Source organism: Tamandua tetradactyla, chromosome 13 (genome assembly GCF_023851605.1).
Source record: "Tamandua tetradactyla isolate mTamTet1 chromosome 13, mTamTet1.pri, whole genome shotgun sequence".
Classification (NCBI taxonomy): domain Eukaryota; kingdom Metazoa; phylum Chordata; class Mammalia; order Pilosa; family Myrmecophagidae; genus Tamandua; species Tamandua tetradactyla.
The window spans coordinates 9,436,664-9,459,341 of record NC_135339.1 but is presented as its reverse complement, the minus strand read 5'-3'; the positions used below and the strand labels follow the sequence as shown (position 1 = coordinate 9,459,341).

At 39.2% G+C, this 22,678-nt stretch overlaps 1 protein-coding gene and 1 pseudogene across 1 annotated transcript in view; both read left to right on the top strand.

Moving 5' to 3' along the window:
- The first annotated feature begins 209 nt into the window (after positions 1-209).
- LOC143653575 (phosphatidylinositol 3,4,5-trisphosphate 3-phosphatase TPTE2-like) overlaps positions 210-22,678 on the top strand; it is a 47,986-nt gene continuing 25,517 nt past the window's right edge. The window contains exons 1-5 of the mRNA XM_077124702.1: positions 210-777; positions 1,731-1,812; positions 1,918-2,006; positions 7,532-7,593; positions 20,175-20,255. Of these exons, the coding sequence (XP_076980817.1) occupies positions 1,781-1,812; positions 1,918-2,006; positions 7,532-7,593; positions 20,175-20,255 (264 nt within the window). The 5' untranslated portion in view covers positions 210-777; positions 1,731-1,780. The remainder of the gene's footprint in view (positions 778-1,730; positions 1,813-1,917; positions 2,007-7,531; positions 7,594-20,174; positions 20,256-22,678) is intronic.
- LOC143654654 (U6 spliceosomal RNA) lies at positions 4,909-5,008 on the top strand (annotated as a pseudogene).

The following is a 22,678-nucleotide window of genomic DNA, read 5'->3' as shown; positions in this document are numbered from 1 at the left end:
TCTTTTTTGCAAAAATAAGCCAGTAAACATTGCTATGAGTGCACTGTAATAATCAGCTTTTGAACTTTGTGATGATCATTTTTGTTGTTGCACAGAGGCACATACACATGTATGTGTGTTTCATATGGGTATGTTTGCTGGAAATATTGTTACTATTAGATTAGTATGGTGGAATTGATTTCACTTTACATAATAATCACTATATGTTTTTTATTTTAAAATTTGTACATAAATACATGTATGTACGCACACACACTCTCACATTATAGAAAATACAGATGAGCCAAAATATAAAATGTCTTCATATTGCCACCACTTACCTAGTGCTTAAGTGACCTGTAATATCCAGAGCAATATTTAAAACACATATTTATTGAGAATTAAATAAGAACTATATATTATTGCAAATTAATGACATGCAACAAATTTACTTAAAGCTAGATAACCATCTTATTTCCTTCTCTGGTATCTTTAAACAATATGTATTTGGAATGGAAGCTAATCAGTGTGGATGAATACAATTTGTCAGCTATTTGAAAAGCCAGTGGCTTAGATATGACTTAGAATATATACGGCCTCATATTTCCTGAATATTCCTTGCAATGTGCTAAGTGACTGACAAGTTAATAAAAGGTAATAATCATTTTAGTTTACTCCTAGTAAATGGCTTTTGTTGGTGCCATGTAGATATGTGAGATTTGTGTCTATCTTTTTAGGAAGTTGTACGGTTCCTTGATACCAAACATGAAGGCCACTATCTAATCTACAATCTATGCAGTATGTATATAACTAGATATTTTCCACTCTTGAAAAGAAACAGACCATTGCATTCAATTTTTACATTTCATTTAACCATAAGTACTTCCTGGTGGTGGAAGTGAGTTAAAAAAATCCCCATCCTGCTCTAGCCCAATTGTTGGGAAAAGATAGCTCAATGCCCCCAAAGTGCTCTGTGAGGGAGGGCACTTGGTAGCCTGGTGTGACCAAAGAGGCTAGAGTGTAGGTAGAATAATTTTGGAAAAAGCCTGCTCTAGTGGTATTAGCTTTATGAAAATCTTTCTAAAGATCTGCCATATTGTTTTTTGGGGTTGTTTTTCTTTTGCATGGGCAGGCACCGGGAATCAAACCCGGGTCTCTGGCATGGCAGGCAAGAACTCTGCCTGCTGAGCCACTGTGGACCACCCCATATTGTGTTTTGAGAACATAAACAATTCAGCAAATGTGTTTTCTATGACCCATTAGGGGTGGGTTATGCACAGAACAAGGGCTTAGATGGAGACAAAAAAAAAACTTGAAATAGATTGTATACCAAGTTACCATTGTTTCTTTCTCTCTTGATTTTCCCTCTACCTGTATAATAAATAGATATTTGCGTGTGGGGGGGGCAGGGCAAGCATTTTGGTAGGTTACATTTGCTCCATGGTTTCAGACTACCCTATAATAATAAAATGAGTTGTCTGCTAGAAATTTAAAAGCAAAGCCTATCAAACAAGGCAAAATAAGTTGTGCTTATTGAGTAAGCCCAACATATTAAACTTCCCTGAGATTGGCAAACCACTATCTTTATGTATTTGAGACTCTTAAATTCCCTGTAGGGCAAGAGGAATGAAACTGAAAGCTCCTTTTGTAGGTGGATAAGGAACTTCTGATATGAAAGTATAACTTATTTATAACTTAATCATTTACTATGCTTATCAGATATAAGATATGACCTTTGTAATTTTTTTCAGGTGAAAACCGTTATGATCCTGACCAGTTCCATTTCAGGGTATTAAGAATCATGATTGATGATCACAATGTCCCCTCTCTGAGGTAAGGCTTATCTGAATTTGGCCATCAGAAATGGGATAAATACTTTGGGTCTTCATTTTTTTGGAAATATTTTAATTCTACTTAAAATTTTACATTTGAAATCAGTGAGATGGTGGAGTTCACCAAAGAAGTGGATATGTGGATGTCTAAGGATGAGAAAAACATCATAGTGATTCACTGTAAAGGAGGCAAAGGTAATTACATTTTTTAAATTTCTTTTTTCCTAAAGAAATTTGGAAAATATATTAAAGTATAAGAACAACATGTATGTGTGTGTATGTCTGTTAATCTGTATTCATAGCAGATAACATTTTTAAGTATTAAAAGAAGGCAAGAAGGAAAGAAAGGAGAGAAGAAGAGAGGGAAGGATGGAGGGAGGCAGGAAAGAAAATGGAAAAATCAATGAAGTTTAAGCATATTTAAAATGGGCATAGCCTTGAATAGACATTTCCTTAAAGAAGATGAAAAAACACAGGAAAAGATGGTCAATATCATCAGCCATTAGGGAAATGCAAATCAGAACAAGATACCATGTCACATTCACTAAAATGGCTACTATTAAAAAAATCATAAAATTACAAAGTTGGGGAGCATGTGGAGAAACAGAAACACTCATTCATTGCTAATGGAAATGGTATAGCCACTGCAGAAAGCACATTGATGGTTCCTCAGAAAGTTAAGTATAGAATTACCATATGACCTAGCAATCTACTTCTAGGTATATGCCCCAAAAGAACTGAAAGCAGGGATTTGAACAGATATTTGCACACCAGTGTTCATAGCAACATTATTCACAGTTGCCAAAAGATGGAAGCAACCTCAAATGTCCATCGGCTGATGAATAGACAAATAAAACACGGCATATACATGTAATGGAATATTATTCAGCCATAAAAAGGAATGAAATTCTAATACGTGTGGCCACTCGGTGGATGAACAGATAAAATGTGGCATATATATGTGATGGAATATTATGCAGCTATAAAAAGGAATGGACTTTTGATACATGTGACAACATGAATGAACCTTGAAGATATCATGTTGAATGAAATAAGTCAGAGAATACAGTACAAATATTATATGATCTCACTGATTTAAAATAATTAGAATACAAAAACTCATGTCAGAATCTAGAATATAGGTTACCATGGGGCAGTTAGGGAATAGGGAGCTGTTCTAGTTTGCTAGCTGCCAGAATGCAATATACCAGAAACAGAATGGCTTTTAAAAAGGGTAATTTAATAAGTTGCTAGTTTACAGGTCCAAGGCTGAGAAAATGTCCCAATTAAAACAAGTCTATAGAAATGTCCAATCTAAGACATCCAGGGAAAGATACCTTGGTTTACGAAGGCCGATGAAGTTCAGGGTTTCTCTTTCAAGTGAGACGGTACAAAGCGAATACAGAGTTTCTCTCTCATCTGGAAAGGCACATGGTGCACATGGTCAGGGTTCCTCTCTCATCTGGAAGGGCATATGGTGAACACGGCATCATCTGCTAGCTTCTTCTCCTGGCTTCCTGTTTTCATGAAGCTCCCCGGGAGACATCTCCAAAGGTCCTGGCTGGTAGACTCTGCTTCTCATGGCTATGTCATTCTGCTCTGCTCATTCTGAATCTCTTTCATTCTCTAAAATGTTTCCTCTTTTATAGGACTCCAGAAACTTATCAAGACCCACCCAAATGGGTGGAGACATGTCGTCACCTAATCCAGCTTAACAACCACTCTTGGTTAAATCACATCTCCAGGGAGATGATCTGATTACAGTTTCAAACATACAGGATTGAATAGGGATTATTCTGCCTTTACAAAATGGGATTTTGATTAAAACATGGCTTTTCAAGGGTACATACATCCTTTCAAACCAGCACACTCCACCCTCTGGACCGTAAAAATAACATTTTCCCCATATACAAAATACATTCATTCCATAACAATATCAGAGAACCTTAAACCATTTCAGTAGAAATACAAATGAAATACAAAGTTAGAAACAGTACAAACTCCCATCAGAGTTATTTATAACTGTTCTAAGGCAGAATTACCTTTGGCTCTGGACCTGTGAAAGTCAGAACAAGTTATTTGCTGCCAACATACAAAGGAGGAACAGTCATTGGATACATATACACATTTCCATACGAAGGAAAGAACACAGGGGTGCCAGAACCCAAGCAGTTTCAAAAACCCACAGGGCAAAGTCATTAGATTTCGAAGTCTGAGAGTCATTTATCTTTGGGGTTTCTGAAAGCGGCAGTCCCACCCTTTCCAAGGGCCTACACAGAGGCCTGCCTCTCTCTGAATGCAACCTTGGGGAACATTGGGGAGACCACCTTTTTCTCAGCTCCACCCTCTCCAAGCATTGGGGCTGCACCTGGGCTCTCTGCCATCTCCAGGGCACATGCTCAACCCCACCATGTGGTGGCAGCCAGGCTCTCCCAAACCCCAAGGAATGTGCTTCACGCTCTCCAAGGCCTGAGGCAGCATGACACTTCCACTGCAAGGAGGTGGAAGGCCCATCCTCTACCTTCGGGGCAAACTCACCCTCTTCGGGGGCTTGGGCGGCTCTGTTCTCCTGGCCCGAGGCTTCTTGACTTCAGACCTCAGCCTCCATGGTATTGCCTCTGAAGTTATTTTTCCCCCAGTGTGTCCCTTCTCTGAACCCCCTAGTCCAGACTGGCAGCAGCTCTGTTTATACAGGTCCCACAGCACTCTCATTGGCTTTCTATGCAATAGCCTTGAATCATGCTTATCAAACATAAGAAGTTTCCACAAATCCTTCCTGGGTAACTCCATGTCCGATCCTGGCTTTCTCTGGAATGGCTGACTGGTTCCACACCTGGTCAAATCATCACATGGAGCACTATTCTCTGGAGTCTCCCTTTCTGGAAGCCCAGAATTTTCCAGGACATCAAAGGCTTAAAATGTACAGAATTTCTGTTTGGGATGATGAAGTGATTTTGGTAATGGATAGAGGTAATGGTAGCACAAGATTGGGAATGGAATTAACAGTACTAAATTATATATGTGAATGCAGTTTAAAGAGGAATCTTTAGGCTGTATATATGTTACTTGAATAAACATTTTTTAAAAAATGCATTGAGTGCTCGCTTCGGCAACACATATACGCAATGATACAGAGAAGATTAGCATGGCCCCTGCACAAGGACGGCACGCAAGTTCATGAAGCGTTCTATATTTTTTAAAAAGAAAAAAATGCATTGAGCTACACAACACAATGGTGAACCCTAAGTTAAACCATGAACTATAGTTTATAGTAAAATTATAAAAACATGGTTTCGTCAACTGTAACAAATGTACCACATCAATGCAAGATGTTAATAATAAGGTGGTACATGGTAATCCTGTATTTTTTACATGATTGTTCTGCAAACCCACAACTTCTTTAATGATTATAAAATGTGTGAAAAACGCTATGGAACTGAAATCATGAATCTTGGAACCCATGACTACCTGTTTCTGGTGTACATTTTTTGTACAACCCCTCAAATTAAACTCAATAAAGTTAACCTTGCCTCACCAAACCTAGAGAAATAATTCTGGTGGAATTTGAGGAAAGGAAGAATAGGGTCCAGACATAGAGTAGGATGTAGATACAAGCATATGTACACTTTAAAATACGGTATAGTATGACATTTAAGATGGAAGACTTTCTTTTAATTGAAGACATTACCATGGTAACACATCTGACCTATACCAGAATAGGTATAGAATTGCAGAGGAAAGCACCAAGATGTTATTTTAAAAAAAAAAAAAAAAAAAAAGACCACTAGAATCTGAATCACTGATGATTATGAAATGGTAATAACAAGTGGAGAATAAGGATTCAAGAAGCATGGCTATGAATGAATGGAGAGAAGTTAGTCTTTATGGGCATTTAGGGCTGATAAAGAGTGTGGTTTATAAGATGGGGTGGGAGAAACTGGCTATATTTATTTGCTAAAGAGAGAGAGCCATGGGATTTTTGAAAACACAGAACAGTGGGGGACTAATGGTCAAGATACGGAGAAGATGAGGTCCAGAGCCCAAATGGAGAATTTGGCCTGAATTAAGAGGAGAAACGTCCGTCGCAAGTCAAATTCAAATAAAGAAGTTAAGAACTATGCAAATACTGGAAAGCTTATAGGTGGTGTTGGTGAGGAGAAGCAGCAATTTAGGGAGTTCTTGCTTGAGTGAAGAAAGTAATGAAGTCACAGAGTCAGTGGAATGTTGTTTGGTTGGAAACTTGAGGAAAGTAGTGAAAATTTGAACCATCTTCTGATGGAACGAAGAAAAGGAATTGACTATAGATAAGCATTTTGACTGCATTGAGGGCCCAGCTTCAGCTTTAGATCATTAATTTATATTGCCACCAATATGAAAAGTTATGTGATTTTTATACAGCAGTGTCCACCTCTCTGGTATAGGAATGGAGGAAGGGGTGCCTGAATTGACCCACTGATAGGCAATGTGGGTACAGCAAAAGGATCCAGAAGCAAGAGAAGCAATGTTACTCAGTGTTGGTAAAACCAATACAGAAATCCTCCATCATGCATCTGGGTAGGTGAAAAAGTGAATTAGAAAAAGAAAAAGGAGTGGTCATGGAGTTGACATCATGATAAATTTAAAGGGCAGATAAGTTCATTCATTCATTGAGCACCAGATACTGTCTAGTTGTAGGATTATGATAGTGTACAAAACAGGCACATTCACTGCTCCTTGGAGACCACAGTCTATTGTTTATAAAGAAAATATATGTATTAGTTGGTGATAAGTGCAATAAAAATAATAATATAAAAGAGGATGAGGAAAATAGGGAGTGGGGAGAGGTTACTAATTCATATATAGATGGCCAAGGAAGGTCTCACCAATAAAAGATATTTGAGCAGACATCCATACAGGGAATATCATGAGAATATCAAAACACGAAGTATACAGAGAACAGAAAGTACAAAGAGTACCATGAGAATATAAAAAAGATATAAATGAGGTAATTCTGCAATAACTTAGAAAATTGATGTTGGGTCTGAGTGATCATAGCTTCGTCTTCATCTGCATGCACACAATCAATTCTTTTAAGTATATCTGAGAATCTCTCCTCAAATTAATAACAAGGTTACTGGCTTATGGTTTGAGGAACCCAGTATATCCTTATTTTCAAGGTAGGAAATTAAATCAGCTCTAGACTATAGCACCTCTCATGTCCTCCACCCTCATGTACTCCATCATGGAATATCCAGTGTGGTTGAGAAATCCCTTTTACAAATTTGTCCAGTCAGATGTTCTAAGTTTTCTGAGATATAATTCCAGTGGACCCAGGTTACTAGAATTCACTGAGAATTCTCTAACTCTCTCTCTCACTCTCTTCCTCTCTCTCTCAGAATTTTAACGTTCTTTTATAGCTTTCTTTTTCCATGTGTAATCTATCTACGCTTTCCAACTGAGAAACCTTTTTCTGTTTGAAATATAGGGGGAAACGATCGAGGAATTTCTGCCATCAGAACATAGTGTTTGAGAGCAGAGGCTTTGAAATAAAATAATCTAGGTTCAAATCCCAACTATGTCATTTAATAATTGCATGGCTTTGGAATTGAAGTATTTTGCCAAGTAGATTCAGAGTGAAAGAAAATCAATCTAAAATGCACTTTGAATATTTCTGGGAGTATGTTTATACTAAAAAATATCATGAACAATGATTCCTTGAACCAATTTCTTTTCTTTTCTAGGAAGAACCGGTACTATGGTTTGTGCTTGGCTGATTGCCAGTGAAATATTTACAACTGCAAAGGTATGAAAGATGTTTCCACAGATGAAGACAAGATCTGATTGAATTTGCTAGTTCTGAAACATTGCTGGTATGGTGTTAAGATTCTTTGAGTCATGCCACTTGAGTGAAAATTGTAATTGGAGGAAGTCTGTTTTTTTTAATTTACTTTTTTAACTTGCACTAGTTAGTAACTGACCTATGTAAACTCTTACTCAGGACCAGAAATAGGGTGAAGTGAGCAAGGCACAAATATAAGGGAGTGCCAAAAAATCTCAGTAACCCAGATAAATAATATTTTAATGCAATATTTTAAAAAATCAAAATTAATGTAAAAAATCCAAGAGGAACACAATATCAATATTACATATAAAAGCAGGATCCAAAAGGGATTAAGGTAAGGCAAGTAAGGCTGTTCTACAAATGCAAAAACAAGATGCCTGAGTCACTTCACCCTAGTCCTGGCCCTGCTCTTTCTCCCACCAATAAAGTGATGTCTTTCTTCCTCAAAAAATACTATCATGATTAATTAAATAAGTTTTTCCAAAAGACCTTGAACATCCTTAGAAGTATGAGGTAAGTAAAAGTTATTTTTTTCTAATTAAAATAACAAATGAATGTTATTTTTGCAAAATCAGAATATGTGCGATCTGTGACCTTTGAAAATTTCTAAGAAGGTAGGGTGGGCTATTTCCTCTTGTTAAAAGCAGGATTATGAGTTTTTGGTCTCTCATGACCCTCCTGAGAAGTTACCACTTACGGGACACACTCCCAGCAGTATCACTCCGCACTTGGGATATGATCTAAATAAAAGAAGCTGTGGGTTATGAACAAGGTGTAAACCTCTGAATTCTCTCCCACATTCATTTTCTCTGATTTGAGACTTAGCAGTTTTGACGATGAGTGTTCTAGGACAATGGCTTTCAAACTATGGCTCATGGTCTGTCAGTGAGTTAAAAATCAATCATGACTAGCACTTTCTATGTAAGAAAATAGAATAGAATAGAATAGAAAACATCAAAACATATGTATTGTTTTTCGAAACATTTGCTTCAGTTGTGTGTATGTGTCCTAGGTTTTTAGATATGAAATGTAGCTTTACAACAAAGCTTGAGTACTTCATCTGTATCAGTTATAGTCTAGTCAAAAGATAAACTATATTCCCAGTTGACCAAAATTTCAGCATAGGACGTTCCAGGATGCTGTCCTCCCAAAGAATCTTTGGACAGCTAGCAAAACCTGGCAGAGCTATCTTCCTCAGAACCCCAGAAAACAATTAATAGATTGCAGTAACTGAATGAGTACTGTATTAGTTAGGGTTCTCTAGAGAAACAGAATCAACGGGGAACACTCGCAAATATAAAATTTATAAAAGTGTCTCACTTGACCACGGGAATGCAGATCCAAAATCCGCAGGGCAGGCTGTGAAGCCGACGATTCCAGTGGAGGGTCTGGACAAACTCCACAGGAGAGGCTCGCCAGCCGAAGCAGGAATAGTGCCTGTCTCTTCTGAATCCTCCTTCAAAGGCTTCCCGTGATTAGATTAAGCATCACTCATTGCAGAAGACATTCCCCTTTCCCTGATTACAAATGGAATCAGCTGTGAATGCAGCTGACATGCTCATGATCTAAATTCTATGAAATGTCCTCATTGCAACAGACAGGCCAGCACTTGCCCAACCAAACAAATGGGTACCACAACTTGGCCAAGTTGACACATGAACCTGACCATGACAAGTACCAAATCAAAAAAAAAAAAAAAAAATGCAGCTTCGAAAACTGGTAGGAGAAGTTCGTGGCACCCTTACTGGCTTCTCCCTATTCCCCTCCAGGGCACAGTGTGGATCCAGCCTACATTCCTACTGTAAGTCCCTGGCCCTGCTCTGCTAGCAGAGGTATGCCTATGTACGCATTGAAGTGCCTGTATGTTGATGCCAATCTAGGTGCCAATCTATAGGGTGGCAAACTGAAAGACTGAGCCAGTAAACTCCTCTCTGCCTTGACCTCCCGGAACTTGCCCTGAAAGCAAAAGCAACTTGATGAAGTAGCCAAAGGAGTAGAAGAAACGATTCAGTCAAAGCAACTTGGGGCAAAGGATTACATTCTTTAAGTCACACAATAGAGTATTTCAAAGGGGGATAAAGTCTACTTCATAAGGGTTACAGGGGGCATTGGAATTCCTGTAATTGTGGGAACTCCTATGGCCATGGGCAAGCACAAGCATGAAATGATGGAGGCTCAAAAAAACCGCACTTCACATTTGCCTCAGGCTGATCTCCTAGATAGAAGAGCTAAACTCAAGAACACCAGCCCAATGCTGAGCCAGTTTGCAAAGACTATGGTCTAGTTTGCTAGCTGCCGGAATGCAACACACCAGAAATGGACTGGCTTTTAATAAAAGGAGATTTATTTTGTTAATTCTTCAGAGGAAAGGCAGCTAACTTTCCACTGAGGTTCTTTCTTATGTGGGAAGGCACAGGATGGCCTCTGCTGGTCTTCTCTCCAGGCCCCTGGGTTCCAACAACTTTCCCCAGGGTGACTTCTTTCTGCATCTCCAAAGGCCTGGGCTGAGCTGCAAGTGCTGAAATGAGGAATGCCGAACTGCTTGGGCTGTGCTACGTTGTGCTCTCTCATTTAAGCACCAGCCAATTAAGTCAAACATTATGTATTGCAGCAGGCACGCCTCCTAGCCAACTGCAGATGTAAATCAGCAACAGATGAGGTTCACGTACCATTGGCTCATGTCCACAGCAACAGAACTAGGTGCCTTCACCTGGCCAAGTTGACAACTGAATCTAACTACCACAGACTATGAAAGACGTGTTCGTGCCTTGGATAAAAAATATAAACAGAGAAAGGGGTAAAATAAATTGGGTAGATTGAAATACTAGTTATCAGAGAGAGGGAGGGGTAAGGGTTATGGGATGTATGGGTTTTCTCTTTTTTCTTTTTATTTCTTTTTCTGGAGTGATGGAAATGTTCTAAAAAATGATCATGGTGATGAATACCCAACTGTGTGATGATATTGTGAGCCACTGATTGTACACCTTGTATGTGTGTGAAGATTTGTCAGTAAAAATAGTTTTTTAAAAAAAGAAAAAACACAGGTCAACTTGAAATGATTATAGCTGAAAAGGAGAATTGAGCTGACAGAGCTAAAAAATAGGTCAACTAGAATCCCTGAGATTCGCTGGGACCTAGCATTATGGGATTGAGAAAGCCTTCTGAACAAACAGGGGAAGAGAAAAATGAGACAAAGTAAAATTTCAATGGCTGAGAGATTTCAAACAGAGTTAAGAGGTTATCCTGGAGGTTATTCTTATGCATTTTATAGATATCCCTTTTTACTTTATGGTAAATTTGGAGTGGCTAAAGGGAAGTACCTGAAACTGTTGAGCTGTGTTCCAGTAGCCCTGATTCTTGAAGATGATTGTACAACGATATAGCTTTTACAATGTGATTGTGTAGTTATGAAAACCTTGTGTCCGATGCTCCTTTTATCCAGGGTATAGACAGATGAGTAAATATATATATATATATGGAAAAAAATACTCTATATTATAAGCCTCTGATTTTACCTTTACCATGGTCATAAAAGTGGAACCATAAAGTATTTATCCTTTTGTGTCTGGCTTATTTCACTTCAGCGTTATGTTCTCAAGGCTCATCCATCTTGTCATATGCTTCCGGACATCATTTTGTCTTACTGCTGCATAATATTCCATCATGTGTATATACCACATTGGGTTAATCCACTCATCTGTTGATGGACACTTAGATTGTTTCCATATTTGGTGGTTGTGAATAATGCTGCTATGAATATTGGTGTGCAAATATCTGTTTGTGTAACTGCTTTGAGCTCTTCTGGATATATACTGAGTAGTGGTATTGCCAGTTCAAAGGGCAAATTGATAGTTTCCTAAGGAAGTGCCAAACTGTCTTCCATAGAAGCTGAACCATTATACAGTCCCACCAGCAGTGCATAAGTGTCCCAATTTCTCCACATCCTCTCCAACATTTGTAGTTTCCTGTTTGTTTAATAGCAGCCATTCTTATAGGTGTGAGGGGATATCTTATTGTAGTCTTGATCTGCATTTCCCTCATAACCAGTGAAAATGAGCATCTCTTCATGTGGTTTTTAGCCATCTGTATTTGCTCTTCAGAAAAATGCCATTCATATCGTTACCCATTTTATAATTGGGTTGCTTGTTCTTTTGTTATTGAGTTGTACGATTTCTTTAAGTATACAGGATATCAAATCTTTATCTGATGTGTGATTTCCAAATATTTTCTTCCATTGAGTTGGCTGCTTCTTCACCTTTTGGATGGTCTTTTGAGCATAAAAGCATTTGACTGAAGGAGTTCCATTTATCTATTTTTTTCTTTTGTTGCTTGGGCTTTGGGTGTAAAGTTTAGGAAGTTACCCCTATTACTAGGTCTTGAAGATGTTTCCCTACATTTTCTTATAGGAACTTTATGGTGCTGGTTTTTATATTTAGATGTTTGATCTACTTTGAGTTAGTTTTCGTATAGGGTGTAAGGTATGGGTCCTCTTTCATTCTTTTGGGTATTGATATCCAGTTCTCCCATTCTCATTTATTGAAAAGACTATTTTGTCCCAATTTAGTGGATTTGGAAGCCTTGTTGAAGATCAGTGGACCATAGATTTGGTGGTCTGTTTCTGCGCTCTTGATTCAATTCCATTGGTCAATACTTCTGTCTTTGTGCCAGTACCATGCTGCTTTGACCACTGTGGTTTTATAATTTTTTAAATCAGGAAGTATTAATCCTCCCACTTCATTCTTCTTTTTTAGGGTGTTTTTAGTTTTCAGGGTCTCTTTTTCTCCCAGATGAGTTTGGTAATTAGTTTTCCAAGTCTTCAAAGGTAGGTTGTTGGAATTTTTATTGGTAATACATTGAATCTGTAAGTCAGTTTGGTTAGAATTTTTCATCTTAACTACATTTACCCTTCCTATCCATGAACAGGGAATGTCTTTCCACCTGTTTGGATCTTTAATTTCTTTTAACAATGTTATGTAGTTTTCTGTGCACAAGTCCTTTACCTCCGTAGTTAAGTTCGTTCCTAGATACTTGATTCTTTTGGTTGCTATTTTGAATGGAATTTTTTCCATAATTGATTCCTCAGTTAGTTCATTGCTTGTGTATAGAAGCATTACTGATTTTTGAACATTGATTGTATATCCCACTACTTTGCTGAATTTGTTAACTCAGGTAACTTTGTTGTAGATTTCTCAGGATTTTCCAAGTATTGTGTCATATCTGCAAATAATGAAAGTTTTGCTTCTTTCTTTCCAATTTGGATGCCATTTTGTTTCTTTTTCCTGCATGATTGCTCTGGCTAGAACTTCTAGTACAATATTGAATAATAGTGGTGACAGAGGACATCCTTGTCTCATTCCCAATCTTAGGGGGAAAGCTTTCAGTCTCTCTCCACTGAGTATGATGCTGTCTATGGATTTATCATATATTCCCTTTATCGTATTGAGGAACCTATCTTTGATTCATATTTTTGAAGTGTTTTCATTAGAAAAGGATGTTGAATTTTGTCGAATGACTTTTTAGCATCAATCAAGATGATTATGAGATTTTTCCCTTTCGATTTGATAGTGTGCTGTATTACATTAATTGATTTTCTGGTGTTGAACCATCCTTGCATTCCTGGTATAAACCCCACTTGGTCTTGGTGTATCATTCCTTTAATGTGTTGTTGGATTCAATTTCATAATATTTTGTTGAGAATTTTTGCATCTGTGTTAATTAGGGAGATTGGCCTGTAGTTTTCCTTTCTTTCTTTCTTTTTTTTTTTTTTTACATGGGCAGGCACCAGAAATCGAACCTGGGTCCTTGGGCATGCAGGCAAGCACTCTTAACTGCTGAGCCAGCGTGGCCCACCCAGTTTTCCTTTCTTATAGAATCTTTTTTAGTTTGCAAAAGCTGCCAGCATGCAATATACCAGAAACAGAACAACTTTTAAAAACATGAATTTATTAAGTTGCAAGTTTATAGTTCTAAGGTGATGACAATATCCAAATTAAAGCAAGTCTATAAAAATGTCCAATCTAAGGCATCCAGGGAAAGATGCCTAAGTTCAAGAAGGTTGATGATGTTCAGGGTTTCTCTCTCAGCTGGAAAGGCACATGCTAGCTTTCTCTCCAGGCTTATTCAACAGCTTTCCCAGGGCTCTGTCCTTTCTGTTGGCTTTGTCACTACTGGTGACTCTAAACCTTTTTCCAAAATGGTTCCCTCTTCAAGGGCTCCAGTAAGCAATACCACCTTGAATGGGTGAAGACACATTTCCATGGAAATTTTCTAATCAAAAGTTATCATGCACAATTGGGTGGGTCACATCTACATGGATACAATAAAAAAAACCTCCCACCCAGGAATACTGAATGAGGATTAAAGAACATGGCTTTATTGGGGCACACAATAGATTAAAACCTGCATGACATCTTTACCCAATTTGGGTATTAATGTGATGTTAGCTTCATAAAATGAGTTAGGTAGTGTTCCTTTTTCCTTAATTCTTTTTTGAATGTTTGATAAATTGCCCTGTGGAATCATCTGGCCCTGGGCTTTTCTTTGTAGGAAGATTTTTCGTGACGGATTGAATCTCTTTATTTGTAATTAGTTTGTTGAAAATTTCTATTTCTTCATGAGTCAGTGTAGCTTGTTTATGTGTTTCCAGGAATTTGTCCATTTCATCTAAGTTGCCTAGTTTGTTGGTGTGTAGTTGTTCATAGTATCTTGCTATGATTTTCTTTTTTTATTTCTTTAGGGTCTGTGGCAACAATCCCCCTCTCATTTCTGATTTTGTTTGTTTGCATCTGCTCTCTTTTTCTCTTTGCCAGCCTTGCTAGTGGTCCATCAATTTTATTGATTTTCTCAAAGTCCCAGCTTTGGATTTTATTGATTATTTATATTGTTCTTTTGTTCTGCCACTCATTTTAACTCTGCTCTAATCTGCGTTATTCCTCTTCTTCTATTTGCTTTGGGGTTAGTTTGCTGTTCTTTCTCAGGTTCCTCCAGGTGAGTAGTTAGGTCCTCAATTTTTCCTCATTCTTCTTTTTTAATATAGGCATTTAGGGCAATAAATTTCCCTCTCATCACAGCCTTTGCCACATCCCGTAAGTTCTGAAATGTTGTATTCTCATTTTCTTACATCTCCAGATAGCTACAATTTCTCTAGCACTTTCTTCTTTGACCCACTAGTTATTTGAGAGTGTGTTATTTAATCTCTATATGTGTATAAAAGTTCTCATTATTTGGTGGTTATTTACTTCCAGCTTCATTGCATTCAAATCACAGTGTTTTTAAATTCGTAAAGACCTGTTTTGTGACCCAGAATATGATCTATCCTGGAGAATGTTCTATGAGCACTAGAGAAGAATGTATATCCTGGTGTTTTGGGATGTAATGACCTATATATGTCTATATAGACATATATATATATATATGATCACTTATCAAATTGTTTAAGGTCTGTATTTCTTTATGGATATTCTGGTTGTTTTATGTATAGGGAAAAACGGTTTATTGAAGTCTCCTACTATTATTGTTGAAACATATATCACTACCTTCAATTTTTAAAATCTTTTTAAAAATTTATATATATATATATATATATATATATATATATCAGTCTTCTCTAGTGCTCATAGAACATTCTCCAGGATAGATCATATTCTGGGTCACAGAACAGGTCTTTACAAATTTAAAAACACTGAAATTATTCAAATCACTTTCTTTGCACAGTGGAATGAAGCTGGAAGTAAATAACCACCAAATAATGATATATATTGATGTATATATATATATCCACATACCATGTAATCATCCAAAGTGTTCAGTCAGTGGTTCACAGTATCATCATATAGCTGTACATTTATCATCACACTCAATTTTTTTCTTCTTTTTTGTGAAAAATAACATATATACAAAAATTCAATAAATTTCAGAGTACGTGTTCTTGTTTGCTCACTGCCAAAATGCACTACATCAGAAATTGAATAGCTTTCAAAAAGGGGAATTTAATAACTTACTAGTTTACTGTTCTAAGACTGTGAAAATGTCCAAATCAAAACAAGGCTATAGAAATGTCCAATCTAAGGTATCCAGGTAAAGATACCTTGGTTCAAAAAGGCCAGTGACCTTCACAGTTTCTCTCTCAGCGAGAAGAGCACATGGTGAAGTCTGCTAGCTTTCTCTCCTGGCTTCTTGTTTAATTAAGCTCCCCCAGGGGCATTTTCCTTCTTCATCTCCAAAGATCTCTTGCTGTGAGGGCTCTCATGATTCTCGTGGCTCTCTCTCTTGTTCTTCTCTCAGATCTCAAGTCTTTTCCAAAATGCTTCCTCTTAAAGGATTCCGATAAACTAATCAAGACCCACCTGGAATAGGTGGAGTCACATCTCCCTCTAATCCAAGGTTAATACCCACGGTTGGGTGAGTCACTTCTCTGTGGAGATTATCGCATCGGGTTTCCAGCCTACAGTACTGAATAGGGATTAAAAGAAGCTGCCTCCACAAGATTGGATCAGGATTAAAACATGGCTTTTCTACAACAATTAGTTGTAGTACAGATTTCAGAGTTTGGTATGGAATAAATTCCACAATTTTAGGTGTTTACTTCTAGCTGAACTAAGATACTGGTGACTGAAAGAAATATCAATATAACAATTCAGTAATCATGCTCATTTGTTAAACCCTATCTTCTCTGTATAACTGCACCATCAACTCTGACCTTTCTTCCACTCTTTAGGGATATTTGGGCTATGCCCACTCTAACTTTTTCACATTGGAAAGGGCTGTCGATAATATGGGAGAGAGGAATGGAGCAAGTTGATGTTCTGGAGAGGCTGGCCCCTCTGCATTTCAGGACTTATCTGGTGCAGGGACCCATGTGAAGATTGTAAGTTTCTAGAAAGTTACCCTAGTGTGTGGAACCCTTGTAGAGTCTTCTATAACAGCCTAGGTGTTCTTTAGGATTGGTGAAGAATTGTTTTGGTTGGGAGTTGGCAAGTTATGATATGCAGCAGTGTCTAAATGAAGTATGTATAAGAGTGACCTCCAGAGTAGCCTCTCAACTCTACTTGAACTCTCTCAGCCACTGATACCTTATTTGTTACACTTCTTTTCCACCTTTTAGTCAGGATGGCATTGTTGATCCTATGGTGCCAGGGCCAGGCTCATCCCTGGGAGTCATCTCCCATCTGCCAGGGAGACTTTCACTCCTGGATGTCCTGTCCCACATAGGGCGAGGGCTGTGGTTTCACTTGCAGATTTTGGACTTAGACAAAAGAGGTCCTCCGAAAGTAACTCTTAGGCATACCTATAGGTAGGCTAAGCTTCACTGCTACATACGTAAGCTTCACAAGCTCAAGCCTCAAGATCAAGGGCTTGGCGTATTGATTTGGGTGTCTCTAATGCTTGACGCAGTATCAGGGGCTTCTCCAGTTGTAAAGTTTAATAGTTCCATAATTCTTCCCCCATCTCTCAAGGGGCTTTGCCAAGACATTTGATTATCTGCTTAATATACTCTGGGAGCTATCCAGGCATTACATTATGCTATTCAGGATTAGCTCCCTTCAGTTTTGCCAATGATTATCTCATGTACTTTGGAGCTCCTTGATTGGGAGCTTAAACTTTTATGATTGTTATATCATCTTGGTGAATTGGTCCTTTTATTAATGTATAGTGTCCTTCTTTGGCTCTTATGATGTCTTTGCATTTAAAGTCTCTTTTATTTGATATTAGTATTCTACTGCTTTCTTTTGGTTACAGCTTAGGTGGGACATCTTTTTCCATCCTTTCACTTTCAAGCTATTTGTATCCTTGTGTTTAAGATGAGTGTGTTGTAAGCAGCATATAGCTATGCTATGGCTACATAAGCTATGCTTATTATACTCCCCCGAAACTTCAGACCTGGAAGCACTTAAGGCAGCCATCTTAGCAGGCTGTTTGTAATAAACAATTTCTCAGGCCCCACAGACTGGGCTTTGTCTGTCGGCATCTTGATATGCTTAGTGATCTTCTGTTGCCTTTGTGGCATGTCAGTATCTCAATAGGGTGGCTTTGGAAGTTGATTTCCTTTAGTAATTTAAAGCTTTGTATTTGTAGAATAGACGTGGAGCAAGATGCAGGTTGTGGGGTGGTACACAACAGTGTAGTGAGGGGTTGTGGCGCCGGTATAAGCATGGGTGGGAGACACTTGTGCTCGTGCCTGTGAGCATGGGGTACAGGACGCTGGGTTGTGGAGGTATGGTGGGGCCATGGAGGTGGGGTGCAGCTCAGGCAGGCCTTAGAGCGCAGGAGCAGGGTGCAGCATGGAGGACACAGTGGTAGATGGGAGGCAGATGGAGGTGCCTGCGGATGCATGTAGGTTGGTGTCCAGGCAGTATGTGGGTAGGTGCGTGAAGCTTGGGGGTCATGGGTATCAGAGTGTAGAGTACAGGGGAGAGAGGTCAGGGCACAGGGAAGGCAGGGCATGGGTATTATCTTGCATAAGGGGAAAGGTCCAGCGGGGCTGAGATGCAGATGCACTAGTGTGGGGGAGTGGGGCCCTGGCACAGTTGTGCAGGTGGGGGGGTTATTAGGCATGTGCAGAGCAGTGGCCATGTAGCACAGGTGTGCATGTGAGCACCTGCCAGGCATGGGAGCAGAGTACTTGTGCATAGAGATGGGGCAGGGTATTAAGGTGCAGGGATCAAGAGTTTGGTGCGCAGATGCAGGGTTGCCCAGCAGGGAGGATGTGGCTGTGCGAGTGCACGGGTCTGTGGGGTGGGGGCCTGGTGTACGTGTGTGCAGAGCTCAGGGGCAGCAGCTGGGATTGCACTTGAGTGAGCTGGGGGCAGATGTGGTCCAGATGCACACTTCAGTGCTTGCCCAGAATTAGGGGACATGGCAGGGTTGTGCATGTACACATATCTGGGGGGATGGACAGTGATGTACACATGCACAAAGCTCAGTGGGGTGGGGCAGGGTTGGGTGATTATATGGACTGGGGATAGGTGTGGCCCATGCATAAAAGTGAGCCTCTGCAGCCCGGATTTGCAGGTGACTGCCTGCAGGGAGCAAGGAGGGGCATTGAGGGGTCGAGGGGCTGGGCTCCAGTGCATGGGTCTGGGAAGGGTTGGGGCAATACATGCATGCACGGGCTGAGGGTGTGGGGTCGGAACGCACTGGGGTAGTGTTGGGGCGGATAGCTTGGATGTGATGGGTGGAGTTGGTGATGGGGTTTGGGTGCGTGGGGTGTGGGGGAGTCGCAGGGTGGGGCCAGCGTGGGTTAGGATAGTGCGTTCAAGGAACGGACTTGGTTTGTCCCTGTCACCTTATATGTGCACTCTTGATGAAGGTTTTTTATGAATTCCCAAGGAGAAGCTGGCTGGCTGAAGTAGAGATGGAAATTTTCCTCATGAAACAATAACTTCTCACCTTCTACTGATTGGATGAGACATCTCTCATTGTTGAAGGCAAAGTTGATTGTAGGTGCAATCAGCCTTTAATGCAATCAACTTATTAATTATTTAAGTCCTCTGATATCAGAGGCAGTTCATAACTGTCTTATTCACAACTGCCAAAATATGGAAGCAACCTAAGTGTCCATCAGCAGATGAATCAGCAAACAAAATGTGGCATATACGTACATACAGTGAAAAAGGAATGAAGATCTTATGCAAGCAATAACATGGATGAACCTTGAAGATACCATGTTGAGTGAAACAGTCCAAACATAACAGGACAAATACTGAATGATCTCACTGATGTGAAATCATTAGAATAAGCAAATTCATAGAGTCAGAATCTAGAATAAGGTTACCAGGGACCAGGATAGGGGCCCCTGGGCATGGTAATTGTTGCTTAATTAGTTCAGATTTGCTGTGTGGGGTGATGGAAAAGCTTTAGTAATAGATGGTGGTGTTGGTGGCGCAACACTGCGACTGTAGCTAACACCTGTAATTAAACATTCGAATGTGGTTAAAAGGGGAAATTTTTAGATTGGATATGTGTTAGCTAGAATAACAATTTTAAAAACAAATATGGGACTGTACAACACAAAGAACCCTAATGTAAACTATGAACTATATTTAGTAGTAGAATATTAACAAATGTACCACATTAATGCAAAGTGTTAATAATAGGGAAAACTGTGTTCCTGCATGATTTTTCTGTAAACCTAAAACTTCTCCATTAAGTAAAAAGTTTGAAAGCCACTGATCTAGAGCCCTAGAAACCAAGAGACCTGTGTTCCAGGACTCTTTCTGCTGTAAGTGGCTCTGTACAGCTCCATGAAGGGTCATTTGGGAATTTTTTATTTGTTTGTTTTGTTTGTATGTTCTCACTATAAAGTGGTAGGACGGGTTGGACCAGATGATCTCTAAGGTCTCTCCAGTTCTAAAATTCCGGGTCTATGTAAATCTTAAATGAGAGAAATGCATGATGTGGCTTTGATTTTGTTATTTTCGGTAGCCTCTGCCCAGAGAACACTGACGTAAGGAAATAACAAGATTTTAGACGTTTTAAAAAATGCTTTAAATAGGAAAGGGAAAAGTATACACATCATTGTTGGATTTTCCTCTTTTCTCTAGGAAAGCCTTTATTATTTTGGAGAACGAAGAACAGATAAGACTATTAGCACTAAATTCCAAGGTGTAGAAACACCTTCTCAGGTAAAAGTTTTCTTTAAAAAGAAGGTGGGGGCATGAAGCTTTGGGGGGTGGTCAAAGAGTGATGCCTAGTACTTTGTTTAATTTTTAGTCTCTGACAATCATGCAACAGCACCTGTGACAGGCCAAGTGGTCTTGATCCTTTCCAAAGCCTAAGACCTGCATCTCAGGGGCAGCTCATGCTTTGTGATCATTAGATTCTCCCCAGAGCATCCTGCTATCCATTTTTATATTGGTTATTGTTTAGAGTTCAGGAGTTGAATCCCCTCTCAAAATAGGTTGCAGATCCCTGAAGATTATGTAGTCATCAGTCTTTCATTTCCCTATGGAGTGGAACTGAATCTTTCACAAACTCCTGCTGGGGCAACTGTATGCTTTCAGAACATCACAAGGACTCTTTCTGCAGACTCCTGTGTGTGTGTGTGCACGCACACATGTAGGAGAAAGAGAGAGAGGTGGGGAGGAAGTGGGGGGGCAAGAGACTATATTTTAAAAGAGAAAGGAATGGAGAATTAACATTTTTCAAGAACCTATTATATACCCGACACTAGTGAACTTTTACATATATTATCTCATTTAATTATCATAATGCCCATATGAAATATATACTATTACCTTATTTTTCCTTTTAAAATATTTTATTATGGAAAATCTCAAACATGTAAAAGAGTTGAGAAATGATATGAAAATCCCCTCACCCTCATCAAACAGCTTCATCCATTCCCTCCCCACTCTCCCCTGAACCTGGATTGTTTTGAAGAAAATCCAGTCATCATCATTTTATCCCACAAGTAATTCAGTCTGAAATCTAAGGTAAAGACTCTGAAAAAAACCACTTAACATACTTAAAAATATTATATCTTTAAAAAACACCTTAATATCCAGTGTCTAGTACTTTAAATTTCCATAATTGTCTTTAAGGCTTTTATACATTTGGCTTATTTCACTCAGGATCCAAATAAGGTCCGCACATTTCATTTGGTTGCTGTATCTCTTGGGTCTCGTTTGATTTATAGTTTCTCCACCTCTCTATTTTTATTCCTTGTTATTTGTTTATTGAAGAAATCAGGACATTTGCCCTATAGAGTTTACAACATTCTAGCCTTTGCTGAACCACAGAAATGAGCATAAGGGCTTTATGTTCATTACCTCGTCTAATATTCGCAACAACTCTATGCTAGGTGCTATGATGGTTCCCATTGTACAGATTGGGCAACTGATGTTGAAATTAACTTTCTGAAACAAGAACTCAGATCCAGGTCTTTCAGATGCTGAAGCTGTCATGTCCCATTCTGTACACAGCTTCTCATTTCTATTGCCTTTTCTATATTGTCCCTTAGACTGAAGTGATAGTTGGTTCAGAATTCTTAAGTGGATGTGGGTGTAAATGTGAGTTTTTCTTTGAGTGAAGTGATGGAACTTGAAAGGCATCCATGACCTTTGTTGGCAGAACACTATTGGCCCCTGAGCTTTTTAGTTTGGGACAAAAGAACTTATCCTTAACCACCGGTGGTCACCCAAGCAAGAAAAGGATAGCCATATGCCACAGGCTAAAAGTAATGCACTTCCTGAAGATTAGAATACACTCTAATCACATCATTTCCATGCTCAAAATTCAGAAAGCCTCCCCACTCCAAATGGAAACAAATCCAGATGTTTTGACCTGGCACTCGAGATCTTCTACCATTTTATTTTTCTAGCTGCTTCTTCCATATTTGCATCCACATGTCCTACTCTTTAACACATTTGTGCTGTTTGCGATTCCTTACACTTGTAAACATTTCACCCACACATACCATTACTCTTGTGAGTCCCTTTTCCTGGAATCCCCTTCCTTTCCCAGCCTGAGGTTGCCTCTTGCTTTTTCAGTTATCACAGTCCTTTGTATTTCTTTTAGGGACTTAAGTCACTTTACTCTCTAGCTGTTTGAAGTGACCACTGCTTTATCCCTGTTGAGAGCCAGGACCACAACCTAGCCATCTTTCCATTCTTCACATACCAGAGTACCTAGCATAGTGACTTTGTTTGTAGTGTAGTGAGTGTTTACTCAATACGTGTCAGTTGTATAAAATTCTAATACAAGCTATTGTTGTTTTAGGTTTAGGAGAATGAAGAGTGGGAATAAAAGCAGTTTGCAAGCCATGGTGGGAGATCGAAAATCTCGAGTCAGAAGCCAGGGGGATTTAAGATAAAGCTCCTTCAAAAAGGCACCCTGAACATCTCCCCTCCCCCATTTCTTCTGCAGTTATGCACAGTTCCCCATAAACTACAACTTCATCTCTTCTGATTCACTAGGATAGCAGTGCAAGGATTTAGCATCAGAGTGGAGAGTTGCACTGGAGGTCCCAGGACAGAGTTCCCTCTGAAAATTGATCCCAGGTTGCGGGGGGGGGGGCAGGCAATTCCCAGTACTGTCCCATTGTGAC